Source organism: Cannabis sativa, chromosome 5 (genome assembly GCF_029168945.1).
Source record: "Cannabis sativa cultivar Pink pepper isolate KNU-18-1 chromosome 5, ASM2916894v1, whole genome shotgun sequence".
Classification (NCBI taxonomy): Eukaryota; Viridiplantae; Streptophyta; class Magnoliopsida; order Rosales; family Cannabaceae; genus Cannabis; species Cannabis sativa.
This window is the reverse complement of record NC_083605.1, coordinates 44,915,011-44,929,033: the sequence shown is the minus strand read 5'-3', so window position 1 is coordinate 44,929,033 and position 14,023 is coordinate 44,915,011. Positions and strand designations below refer to the sequence as shown.

The following is a 14,023-nucleotide window of genomic DNA, read 5'->3' as shown; positions in this document are numbered from 1 at the left end:
TTAACCTCAGAACACATCTTCAAACCTAAACTAACCATATAGCAACATAACCCCAAAATCAAGCAATATACCACTTAAACTTAACTAAAACTTGAATTAAATTACTAGGGGTTTATACCTTGATTGAAGTGTCAAAATCTTGCTAGAAGAAAATTACAGCAAGGAAATTCTTCTTTTCTTGCTATGTTTGGTGGTTCGAAGGACAGAGAGAGAGAGAGAGGTGTAGAGAATGATAACTTGCTTCTAGGTTTTTGCTTTCTCACTATTTCTTTTTCCTTAAATTAATTAATACGTATCTACTTCAAAGAATTCAGCTTTTAGAATTCTCTAAAAGCCAAATAAACAATTAAAGGAAAAGACCTATTTGCCCTTTAATTTAAACCAAGGTTTTAAACAATTGAAGGGTAGTTTAGTCATTCCAAACCCCGAGAATTCTAACACCTCCAATCCCTTGCAATAATAACCCGACTACAATATTCTAAAACATATAAAATGCGATTCTCTAAAGGTCCAACGTCGTTTTCCACAACTTCCGAACACAACCTTAGAATTTACGAAATTTACATAATAAGCATATATTAACTTAAATAAATTTCCACAATATGCATATTATAAATAATATTTAAATCTCATGAATAAACCTTAATTATTTAATAATCCAAAATAGTAATCGTATGCGGTCTTTACAGATAAAGAATCACAAAATGATTATTTGAATTATTTTGACATGATCAATCATATGCAATAAATTGTCAAAGGATTTGACTAAATTTTGTTGAAGAACCAGAAGATTCTTCTCATTGTTAATTTATAAGGCTCAAAAGAAGAATGTGCATATATTTGCACATAGAAAATATTTAAATTATATTTTTTTAACAATCTTGAGCCATTGTTAGATTTTTATTGCATAGTTTCTTATCGATGTGATAAGATTATATGATCATGCATTTACAAAATGTGTAAATTTATGTATTTCTAATTATATACGTATGACTCATTCTTTGAAATGAATTAAGTTAATATGTATTGAACTTGAAACTGAAGTTTATTGAACTTGAAGTTCAATGTCATATAGTATATATGAGTTTAAATAAATATTGATTCATTATGATATATGAAATCCCTACAGGTGTATTAATATTATTAGATATCACAATTTTTAAAAATTCTCTCGATCAGAGGGAGAGAAGCAGTTGGGATCGATGATAATTTTTGAAAAATGATCCTTGCACAAAGTATATAAGAATGATATAGTTCAAAATGATATATACCAACTGCAAATCAATATTATTCAAAGTTGAGATAGAATGAGTTGAAAACGCCTGAAGCGTAAATGAAAAATGTGGAAATTATTAATAAATGTTCATTTGATTTATCCTGAAGTTGTTAAATCTAGAGGTACTATGGAGATACCTTAATGTTATAAAGCATTGATGATTTAAAAATGATAACCGTGATGAAAACGGTACTGTAGAAGAGACTTTCAAGAAAAGTTAGACATAACACATTTGATCATAATTGAATCCCTGAACTGATTCTATATAGGTACCTATAAATGATAAACATATTTGAAAAATATGTAATTTAAAGAGATCTCTATAAGTTATGTCAATATGGGAGGAAATTATCATATATTGAAATTTTTGTCGACAATAAATATTGAATGTGTGCATATGTAATAAACTAACATGAGATAGCAAGGATCATGGTATTAGATTTGTCGAGAATCATCGACATACATTTTCTTTTTGGCCAATATATTATGACGCAATCCAGGCAAGTTTACTCACATAAAATGAAGTAAGACCTGTAGGGTGTGCAAATAAATATTTCTAATGAGAAATTTGCATATATGTATTTGTACATAATGAATTGTTGTACAAAGTTTGCATAGACACGAGATTGATTAAAATAAAGGCTTAAATATTGAGAAAAGATAATCATGATTTGATTATAGCCTGGAATATATTTTATGAGGATTTATAAGCGTCACATAAATATTGCAACAAAAGGTTATTTATTTGGAGCTCCTAATATAGTGAGAATTTGAAATAAGCCTTATCTAAAAATTCTAGAAGAATTTAATACATGTCTTAAGTGATATAAATTCAAAGTCGCGCGCACTATATATATGACAAAGATCTTTGTATGAAATAAAGACATGTAAGTAAATTATTGTTTGAAAAATACGTATGGTTGTCTATGCAGTATAAATTCGTAAATTATACGTTGTGATAGACTCTTGAAGAGTATTTGAGTAATTGAAGAACAAACTTTTATTTCTTTTGTATATTGAGAAATATTAAATGTATAAAGTTTGTTCATTAGTAGTGAAGTCCTGAAGTACTTTATATGCATCAAGAATTATAGATATAGGATTATTTGATATAGAAATTAAGATCATACAACAAGATGGAACAAAAATATGGTCTTGGAGTACCATCATTGTCACAAATGAAAATTTATATTATCATTAATATGTTATGTTCATATCTACTTGAAATGTTAAATTTTAGTATGAACAAAATTGTATACACACATGAATGATACAATTAGTTGGATAAAGATTAATGTTCCACGAACCCCTCATCTATAATTTAGAAGTCCACACATACTCTGGATATAGAAAATATATGATCACAGATAGTATATGGTGATATTTTAAAAGTGATAACAATAATCTTATGAGATATATATTATCACCAAAAGAATTATGGATCATATGTGCATAAGGGGGAGACATATTCATGTTGCACTCTTTTTCCCTTAGTTCAAGTTTTGTCCCACTGGGTTTTCCTGGCAAGGTTTTTAACGAGGCAACTTACAAATAGTTATGAATATGAAATATATATTGTACTATTTTTTCCTTAGCTCAAATTTTGTCCCACTTAGTTTTTCTCACAAGATTTTTAAAGAGGCAACTTTAAATCATGTTAACATACTTGCATTTAATGAAGCAAGTAGAGAATGTGTAGGAGTGAGATCATTGACATAGCATATTCAAGAAATATATGGATTGCACTCTATAAAAAGTATCAACACAAGAAGTTCTCTATGAAGATAATACTGCTTGCATTGCTCAACTAAAAGGAGGGTACATTGAAGGAGATAGAATTAGAACACATTTCACCAAATTCTTCTTTATACATTTCAAGAAAATGCATATTGGTGTTCAAAAAATTCAATCAAGTGTCAATCCTACAAACTTATTCACAAAGTTATTACCAACATCAACATTTGAGAAGACTGCAAACAAGATTGAAATTCATTGATTAGAAGATCTCCACGAATGCCTAAATGAGGGGGAGTTAGTTTACACTATACTTTTTTTCTTTTGATCAAGTTTTCAGCAAGATTTTTAATAAGGCAGTTCTTATGGACATCCAAGGGGGAGTGTTATAAATATTAATAATTATGTGGATGTTTAAATCTTTTATTTATTACCATTAATTGTAATCAACATTCCTCTTTTCTTAGTTTCCCTTTCTCTTAATTTCTTAATATTTAACTCTTGTATTTGTATAAATAGGGGTTCACCCCATTGGAATAAATAACTGAGAAATTCTCATTCACTTTCTCTTTCTCTCTTCATCTTCTTCTTCTTTCTTCTCATTTACTTTATATTATTTTATAATAAATATGATTTTTTCGAATAATTAATTAATATAGTAATTGATATTAATTATAATAAAAAAAATAGAGAATTTATGTGATTTAGTTAGTAATATTTTTATTTATTTTTATTTTGTTTATTAATTTAAATTTAATAAAAAAAATTTAAGTATTTAAAATTAAGATTGCGTCCCCTCAAATAATATATATACCTATATTTATAAACTTATAGTTATTAAGAAATTAAGTATTAATAAATATTTTCTCGAATTTGAATTATTGATCAATTATAAACTATTTGCATTGCAAGTAATTTTAATATTTTTTTTAATATACTCAAAATAAGAACTGATAAGAAATCAAGTAATTATAAGTGCAATTTCACTCTTTAACTTATTTTTTTCGGTCTTTGAAGTATATCTCATTTTAGGATTTTAAATTTTTTTTAGCCAACCTAACTCTTAGCAACAAAATAAGAGAACAAATTGGCTCTTAATTTGAATTCCATAAAATAATAATAATATATATTTTACAAAAGGAATATGCATGGGAACATATGCATTCTAATTTCTACAATAATTAAAATATTTGTCCAATCCGCATAAAGTCATAAATAGAGGTAATCATACTTACCCACTGCTCTGCCTCCAGTGGATCTGGGCCACCCTCAAACACAGGTTGGTTTTACTTCTTGAACAACTCATAAATCGGTTCCATATAGTCTCCCACATTTTACTGCACTACCATAGGTGCCAAAGGTACCCGAATAGGTGGAGGGCGAGCCTATTACTCTCTAAGGTCTCAAATCTATTCCCCTTACTGCATAATTGTATCTTGCATAGCAGCAAATACTTGTTTCCAATTATGAGGTTGTGGAGGATTCTCTTCCTCACCACCTACCCCGAGCCCCAACTCGCAGTTCAATTGATTCGATCGTCGTGGTTGCATGACCTAATGCACCTGTGATCCACAACTTCTAACCGTTTATATTCTCAACCATATATCAATGCTAATAAGCATGTCTCACATATAATTACACCATATTTTTACTATATTACTTTTCTAGTATGCTTCATAAGAAGTAAGCTGTCAATTAAATAATAAGTAAACACTTAACACTTACTATACCACGAGTTGACATATCTTCACAACAAATATACATATCTGACCAGTCTTGAGGACTTTTAAAACTATGGATACTCTGATACGCGCCCTAACTCCTAGGGACGCCATGTGTGTACTTTCGGAACATGTTTTTGTAATAGTAGATTAACAATTTAATAAAATCTGTGATAATAGTAAAAAGTTCACTAAAATAAAATCATAGCAATGAACAGGATTACATCGCTAAAAATTTATTTTGGGGATCTCCTGTTACAAAAGTTTTACAAAAGGGCTATCTACAAAAGTAAGTTAAAATACACATTAGGTGTCGCACAAAACGTCTCCTGAAAACTCGGCCATCCAAGTCAGATAAGTTGATATGTACATTTGTCAGAGAAGACTATTATCTCGTGACTACCCTAGTTTTCCTTTGCCCTTACCTACACCACAAATCCCTTGTGAGTCACAAAGACTCAACAAAAAAAGTAAACATAGACACATATCAATTAGATAACAAATTAAGAATAATATAATTAAACAGTAATGCACAATTACTTGTCTAATAAGACAAGTCATAACTGTTACTTCAGAAAGTATCCATTTATATTGTTGTCCAATAAGATAACCATGATGCCCTAACCTGGCATCCACACATCTCTAGTTGTCTAATAAAAAATCCCTAATACCCTATCCTGGCACCCACATACCATTGTCATTGTCTAATAACACAATCAACAAGTATGAAACCTAACAATGATTTTGATTGACGTCATGACTTTGTCTTGCTTAACGGTAATCACCGTATCTTTACCTCAAATATAATCGAGTCATAAACGATAATAGTCATATCTTGACATGCTATGTGGTGCAGATGTACTTTCTTACTCTAGTTCCAATTCAGGTATGTCGGTCCACCAAAATGGAGAAAGATCAACGATCCCAGACCTAATGTCACAACAACAAAAAAGAATCGATTAATCAACTTGACCTAACCCGTTCTAGGTCTTAAATTCATATCTAGAAGTTTCCTTATTGATAGATAGTATGACAATACCCTAAATATTAATAAAATACAAAAGTGGGGTCTCGATACAAGTCTCAATATGGACGATCTATTCTAAAGACGATCGACCTATTTTAGAAATAGGACGGTCTGAAATTCCCTTGTCTGATCTTAAAAAGTTGATATCTCACTCAATCTTGAGCCAAATCTTACCAAATTTTGTAGAGAACCTATAAAAATTATAAGGAACATTTGTTATGAAGAAACCTTAGCCAAATTCCCAACATAAATCAAGTTATCAAGCATAAGCCAAATTCCCAACATAACTCAAACTTGCATAACTTTTGTTATAACCAAACAAAACACTTGAAACTAATTCTAATCAGTCTTAAACAACTCTAGGAAGCCTTTCCTAATCTCCCTAGACTCCATCAACAAGTCCTACCCAAAACGTCCACTTAAAACTATCTAAAACCTTAGAAAACTAAAAAATTAAGGTTAGGGTTTACCTTAGATTACTTGGGAGGATGGAGGAGCTATTTCTTCTCGCTATCCTTGGCTAAAATAAGCTTCAAAAGTGGAGGAAAGCTTGCTGGTTTGTTCTAGTTTTGGAGGGTTCAAAAATAGAGAGAAAGAATGAAGAAGAAAGGTGAGTTTTGAGTTTTCTTTTCACTTTGAATTTCTTTTGTTTTGATTTCTATCTTAAATCTTTCCAAGCTGACGGTCACCACAAATTTGGTGAATCACAACCATTCTCCACTCAACAATAAGGTGACTAATCAAAGGACAAAAAGATTAATATGCCCTTACTTCGCCTTTAAGTAACCTCGTAACCCTAGGGGTAAACTATTCTAATACTGTTACCCCACTAAACCCCGATATTTAAAAATCAACTTATCATAATAATTCTATTGAAATTACACTCTAAAATTGTTTTGATCTTTTTGGCCTCCAATCCAGTCCCCAAGGTTGGCAAACTTGAAAATATTTTTATTTCACGAATAACGTACATTATATACACATATTCTAATAAAATCTCCGTAATTAATAAATTACGCTTATTTATCAACTCTAGGAAAAATTTCCTAATTGACACTGAATTAGATTAGTAGAATCACAATCCTACTCATTGTACCATAATTACTCCATATTTATATAAGGGTAAATAGCGGCATAAGTACCCAAAGTTTTGAGTTTGTAAGTGGCATAAACCCAATGATTTTTTTTAGTGGCATAAGTACCCAATGTTTGTAAAACTATAATTTTTCTCTATTTTCGTCAGTACAGGCTCTGTTTTAAATTGATTAAAAAAAGATTTGGAGTAAAAGATACTACATATTTTTCGTCCAGACCAAATAATCTAAATTCAGATCTTATATGTGTTCTGTTTAAGACAATAACAGAGTCTGTACTGATAAAATTAGAAGAAAATTACAGTTTTATAAACATTGGGTACTTATGCCACTAAAAAAAATCATTGGGTTTATGCCGCTTACAAACCTAAAACTTTGGATACTTATGCCACTATTTACCCTTTATATAATAAGTCCTAATTATTCATAATTAGGTTTATGGAATATTACATGCCATCCCCAGTTACTTGCGAACACTGCATCAAGCGTTATGAAGACGATATTTTCATGTGCTGGAGATCCAACAAGTTTGTGCCTTCTCTTAACTTCTTGTCTGATCTGGAAGCAATTGTCAAGTGCTTATGGGAAAATAATAAGAAGTTGGATGCCGTGTTAGAGGTAAAGATTGGCGGTCTTCGGCTTCTCCCAAGGCAATAATTGAATAAGGTTATTGAATCATCCTTCTTTTTTTTTCTTTTTTTCTTTTTTTTTTTTTTGTATATGTGGCTATGTTTAGCCATATTTTAATCAGGGGGGACAATAATAGCCTTTCCCAGGGCTTTTATATTTTATCTCAATTTTTTAGAATAGTTGGTCGGATTGCCTTTATTGTGTTCTTTTTAAGACACTAGGGCCTTCATTGCTTCACTTTTATCTAGAATTTACTTAAGCCTTCGATTTTCATTTTATTTGAAGTGAGCTTGATTTTTTTTCACTTCTATTAAACTTAGGGTTAGTGGTTATATTTATTTTTGGAGGTAGGTCGTGCCATGCCTCCCTAATGCATACTATGGTTATTTTAGTTTTTTGTGGGTAGGTCATACCATGCCTCCCTAATCCATTCTTATGGTTATTTTTATTTTTTACAGGTAGGTAGTGTCATGCCTCTGATCCATACTTATGGTTATTTTTATGGTTATATATATATATATATATATATATTTGCACAGATGTTCCTCACCTACCCCCAAGTGATTAAAGGGTGTAGGCCTTGAGTCACTTGCTGAGTTTTGTCAAGTTAAATTAGCACCTCTTATGAAAGTATTGTTATCAGTTCATTACATTATCAAAAATTATTGTCTTGGTCAAATGACTTATAAGCCTTTTAAAAAATTCTAAAGATGAAATCGAATACTGAACTCCTAACTATTGATAGTAATTTCGGAGGTGATCAACATTCTAGGCTTTTGGGATTTGGGATCCATCCATCTGTTTGAGGCGATAAGTTTCGGCGCATATTTCATTTTCAATTTTGTAAGGTCCTTCCCAGTTGGGGCCTAATACCCACACTCTGGGATCTCTTGATGTGAGGAAGACTCATCATAGTACCAAATCTCCCACCATGAATTTTTTGTCCATTACCTTCAAGTTGAAGTATTTGGCACCTTCCTTTGGTACAATGCTAGGCGCATTCGAGACTATTCTTTGAGTTCTTCAATAAAGTCAAGAGACTCTTGAAGCAAGGATTGGTTGATGGCCAAATCATAAGCGGTCCTTCTATGAGATTGTACAGTGTGTTCCATCGAGAGCATGGCCTGGCAGTCGTAAACTGTTGAGAATGGTGAATGTCCTATAGACATTTGGTCTGTGGTTCGCTAGGCCCAGAGTACTCGTGGCGATTCTTCTGGCCAATTGTTTTTGCAAGCTTTTAATTTTTTTTTAGGGTGGTTTTCAGAATTTTGTTCACAGCCTCTGCTTGTCCATTTCCTTGAGGCCTTGTCACTGCATAGAAGATTTTAACAATCCAGTGCTTTTTGCAAAACTCTGTCAAGTGATCACTATCGAACTATTTAGAGGATTATTTTAGATTATTTAGGTGACATTTGATAATATTTTTTTTAATCAATTTTCTTTTTTTAAAATTAGAAAAGTAAAAATATTTTTCAAAATCATGTTTTATAAAACTATTTTCATTTTTAAATTTTTTAATTGAGAATCAAAATTTTGAAAACAAAAAAAAAATTACTTTTAATATTTTTCTAAACAATTTTTTAATTAATATTTTAGACTCCGATTAGACTCGGATCGAATCCAAACGCAGTCCCGACCCCTAACCTAGACCCAAACTCGACCTCTGACCTAAATCTGACTTAAATAAAATCAAAAAATAAATATGAAAATAAGCTTTTCAAAATATATTTTTGTTTTCTGTTTTAAAATTGAAAACTAAAATAGTTATAGAATGCATTTTTATTTTTCAAAAATAAAATTTTCAAAAACAAAAATTTATTTTTATTTTTGTAATTAAAAAATTAAAATAATAAACAAAAATATTACTAAACAGTTACAGAGCTACTATAAAAAAAAACATTACAAATTACTCCTTTTAAACCCTCTCCCTCTCTCGGTTTCAGGGTTTAACTCAACTCATCTTTCAATTGTGGAATGCTTCTTAATAATCCGCCTTCAACTCTGCCTCTTCAATTTCCATGCTGTTTTTCTCTTCCAGTCTCAGACTGGCTTTCCCAAGCAAACTTTTCGTTCCACAAAAGTTTCTTCGTTTTATGCCAGTTGTCCATGGCGGTGGGGCTTCTTTCAAATGGGGTTCTTCCCTTTTCTCTCAAATGGCGGTTTCCCAGTTGAACTCAAGCTCCGCTTCCTCTGATGAAGATAACCAACTGGATTCTTCTTCTTCTTTGTCTAGTTCCATTGCCTCCCACGAAACTCTTCATTGGTCCCCTGATCTTGATAGCTTCAGAGTTGTAGAAATCCTTCGTAGTCTCAGGGCCGAACCCGATCTTGCTATCGCGTTTTTTCACCGGAGCAAGGAGGAAGCCGGATTTCGACATGAAATCTCTGCCTATGTTGAGCTTGTCAAGATTTTATGCTACTGGGGTTTGGATAGGAAGTTGGATTCTCTTTTCAGGGGCATTATTCTTCCTTCAAAAGAACAACCTGGAGGCCCCGAAAACCTGCCTTTCCTGATATCAGAGTTTCTTTTGAGGCTGGAGGAGGAACTTGAAGTTGGGCAGTCGTTATTTCGAGCTTACAATGCGTTGGTGAAGAGTTATGTCAGTGTTGCCATGTTTGATGATGCCATAGATGTTTTGTTCCAAACGAGGAGGAAGGGCTTTGTTCCTCATATTTTCACATGCAATTATCTTTTGAACCGTTTAATTGAGCATGGTAAAATGGATATGGCTGTGGCCATTTACAAGCAGCTAAAGAGAATTGGTTTGAGCCCCAATGATTATACTCATGCTATTGTGATCAAGGCACTGTGTAAGAAAGGTGCCTTGGAAGAAGCTGCCGATGTGTTCTTGGAGATGGAGAAAGCTGGTTTGAAGCCTTCTCCTTTTGCTTACAGCGCCTACATTGAGGGGCTCTGCACTAACCACAGGTCAGCTTTAGGATACAAAATTCTACGAGCTTGTAACGAGTCAAAAGTTAACATTGACATGTATGCTTATGTTGTTGTGATTCGTGGACTCTTTAATGAAATGAAATTGGATGAAGCTGAAAGTGTTTTTTATGGCATGGGAAAAGATGGGTTGGTCCCTGATTTACATGTATATGGTGTAATGATTCAAGGCTATTGCAAGACACATAATTTGCTTAAAGCTTTGGCTTTGCATGATGATATGGTTTTGAAAGGTATGAAAACTAACTATGTGATTGTTAGTTCGATTCTTCAGTGTTTGTGCAACATGGGAATGTCATCTGATGTGGCAGATCAATTTGAGAAATTCAAAGGTTTGGGAATCTTTCTTGATGAAATTTCATACAATATTGTTATTAACGCCTTATGTAATCTGGGGAAAGTTGAACAAGCTGTAGAATTGGTTGAAGAGATGAAGAGCAAAGGAATGGTTTTAGATATTATTCATTATACCACTCTCATTAAGGGTCATCTTCTCCAAGGGAAAATTGCTGATGCCTTGAATCTTGTGGAGGAAATGAATAAAATGGGTTTCAAGCCTGATATCGTTACTTATAATGTGCTTGCTGCTGGGTTTTCTAGAAATGGCCTTGCAAGTGAGGCACTTAACCTTTTAGAGTATATGAAAGAACAGGGTGTAAATCCAGATTCTGTTACGTACAATATGATAATTGAGAACTTATGCAAAGGTGAAAAGGTCAAAGAAGCTGAACTTGTTTTTGATCATTTAGAACTTAAGAGTGTGGATAATTATTCTGCAATGGTTAGGGGATATTGTGAAGCCAACCATACAAGAAAGGCATTTGACCTTGTTTTTAGGTTGTTGAAGCAAGGAACTTTAGTTAGCAAAAGTTGTTTCTTTAAACTACTCTGTAAAGTTTGTGTTGCTGGTGATAATGACACGGCTCTAGTGTTGTTTGAGACAATGGTAACCATGAACATAGAACCTACCAAAGTTATGTACAACAAACTCTTATCTTCTCTCTGCAAGACTGGAGATGTGAAAATGGCGCAGCATATATTTGATGTTTTTGTTGAGAAGGGTTTAACTCCTGATGTCATTGACTACACAATGATGATGAACAGCTACTGTAGGTTGAACTGTTTGCAAGAGGCCTTTATTCTCTTCCATGATATGAAAAGGAAAGGACTTGAGCCTGATCTCATCACTTACACAGTTCTGCTTGATGGCCTTTTAAAAGCGCATAGAAGATCAATTGGCTCTTCTCAGAAAGCAAGGAAAATGAGTGAACCAGTGGGTACTTCAATTGTTTTGAGTGAAATGCAGGAAATGCAAATAAGGCCAGATGTAATTCTGTATACTGTTTTGATTGATGGCTATAGCAAACTAGGGAAATTTCAGGACGCTTCTGTTCTGTTCCGCGAAATGGTTGAAAGTGGATTAGAGCCTGATGCAGTGGCCTATACCGCTCTTTTGTCAAGCTGTTGTAATAGAGGTGACGTTGATGGGGCTGTTACTCTCATTAATGAGATGTTTTCTAAGGGACTAGAACCTGATACACGTGCAATCCCTGCTCTTCACCGAGGAATTATGAATCGAAAAAAGAGGAGCTTTAGAAATAGTTAGTATATTAGAAATTAGTGATTGGTCAGACAACATATATAAAGGTACGTTCTTGTATTTCCACATTTGTTTGAGCAATTAACTCTTTTTTTTTTTATTATTTTAATCAAGTATTTGATAGTACAGGTGTAGAGGATTGAATGTCGTGAGGTGGTTATTTTGGGATGTGGTTTATGCGTTTGTGTCATAGACGTACTTGTCTTGTGTATGTGTGGTCTTTATAACTTGAGTTTTCATGGAATTTTTAGTTTTACTTTTTATTTATTTATTCAACCTTACTCTTTTCCAACATCAGGTATCCAACTTACTACACAACAAGCAGCCTGCTGATACTGGCCATAGCTCCAGATGAAACCTGCGATAAACAGGGATATCTGCAGCTCCACGAGCCCCGGTCGGTCAGTGCTCATTGACCATCTGTCATGAACATCAGCTGTTTCTTAAAAACAACCAGCCACCATGAAACAGACCTGTATATTTACGGTACACATTTTTATCCCTTGTAGTATATTGGGATTCTATTTTCTTCTAGCTTGTAACTGTTGTCAGCACAGCTGTAGTTTAATTTTGTTAAACAGATGGTGAAAAGCAGAAATGTATGGCTGTAGTATTATGCTAGTAGTTTTTTTTAGCAGAACAGCACCCAAATTTTGCTGAGCTTTACATCCATCTTTGCAGCACCCATTTTACATTTGTTTCACTTTGGTAATATCTTGATTATGGAAGCTGAGTTGTCAAGTCTTCAGTTGCGGAGATGTAATGTTTTTATGTGAGATGTCAAATATTTAGAAATTGTTAGAGAAGGTAGATTCAGCACTGGGGCTTCAATGTTATGGAATATTAGTGGTAATTTGTCTGATGTGTCTATTCTAGTCATCGTCTTATGTGTTGATTCTCAATGCCTTGAAATGTAACTGGCTCTTAAGTGTTTTGTATAGGAAAGATGATAGACCTCCTGAGAAGCTTACTCTATGCAAGCGCAAGATTTCCATCCGAGCAGATGAGGCTATCGAGCATATTAGGGTGAAGCTGCCCAAGATTACCAATCGAGCAGAGGAGTTTACCAAGGAGGAGATGAGTGTAAAGCTGCCCAAGATTACCAACCGAGCAGATTAGGCTGGTGGCTAAGGCTGTTTTATTTTGAATGAGCTGTCATGCAAGTCTTAGGCTCTTACCCCTAAATCAGTAAATACCCTAATACATTTGTAAGTAAGTAATTTTTCTGTCAGAGATTGGAGTGTAGATCTCAGGGAGATACCAAGCATCTCGAATAGCTTGGAACCATTGTACAGAATTTTGGCTATAAAAGAATATGAGTAATACTATCTTCATTCCTAGTAGGCTAGTGTATAACATATATAGTGGCCGATTATATGAATTTGTTCTCCTATTCTTTGCATTGTCAAATTTTCATAAATAACTAATTATTTTATTAATTTACAATTTATATAATTTATTATATGGGATGAAATAAAACACGGTGAGTATTAAACTCTTATAATGGTCATTATTATATATTTATAGCAAAACATTTAACTGGATTAAATTAAACGTTTAAGAAAAAATCTTCTTCTACCATTCTGTTTTTTTTCAGTAAGGCATTATCTCCCATACTTTATTTCTTCATTAATAAAGAAAAAAAATGAGACAAACCCTTTACTAACGTTAAGATATGATATACTATTTAATTAAATGGACACTAAAACGACATGAAATTTCTAGATTTTCAACTTTCAATTTTTCATGAAGTGAAACGTTACCTTAAGAAAAAAAAATCTACAGCAAAATATAAATGTGAGTATTTTCAAGTTTTGTGGCATCATGTTAGAAAGGTGGAGGAGAACATTGAACATCAATCTAGAGTTGTAGGTTTGCTTCAGCAACTTGAAGGTTCTGGCTTACAATGTAGGACAAAGCTCTATTATGCTTCTAAAATAGAGAGCAAATATTTGCTTCTATTTTAGAAAGAGAGAAAGTTCTTCTACTTG

The 14,023-nt window shown here is 32.8% G+C and overlaps 1 protein-coding gene across 4 annotated transcripts; it reads left to right on the top strand.

Moving 5' to 3' along the window:
- The first annotated feature begins 9,386 nt into the window (after positions 1-9,386).
- LOC115716120 (pentatricopeptide repeat-containing protein At2g26790, mitochondrial) lies at positions 9,387-13,375 on the top strand. 4 transcript variants are annotated; one of them, XM_061115675.1, is made up of 4 exons: positions 9,387-12,079; positions 12,162-12,240; positions 12,331-12,518; positions 12,974-13,375. In XM_061115675.1, the coding sequence occupies exon 1, from the start codon at positions 9,501-9,503 to the stop codon at positions 12,036-12,038; it is 2,538 nt and encodes an 845-aa protein (XP_060971658.1). In that variant the 5' UTR covers positions 9,387-9,500; the 3' UTR covers positions 12,039-12,079; positions 12,162-12,240; positions 12,331-12,518; positions 12,974-13,375. The 4 variants fall into 4 exon arrangements, with proteins under 4 accessions (XP_060971658.1, XP_030500706.2, XP_030500704.2 ...); XM_030644846.2 differs by lacking the exon at positions 12,162-12,240 and having other exon boundaries at positions 9,388-12,079; positions 12,979-13,375; XM_030644844.2 differs by lacking the exon at positions 12,162-12,240 and having other exon boundaries at positions 9,388-12,079.
- Positions 13,376-14,023: the final 648 nt, after the last annotated feature.

Bases quoted from the DNA above. Each gene is read 5' to 3' on its own strand.
- LOC115716120 (XM_061115675.1), top strand. From the start codon at position 9,501: ATGCTGTTTTTCTCTTCCAGTCTCAGACTGGCTTTCCCAAGCAAACTT.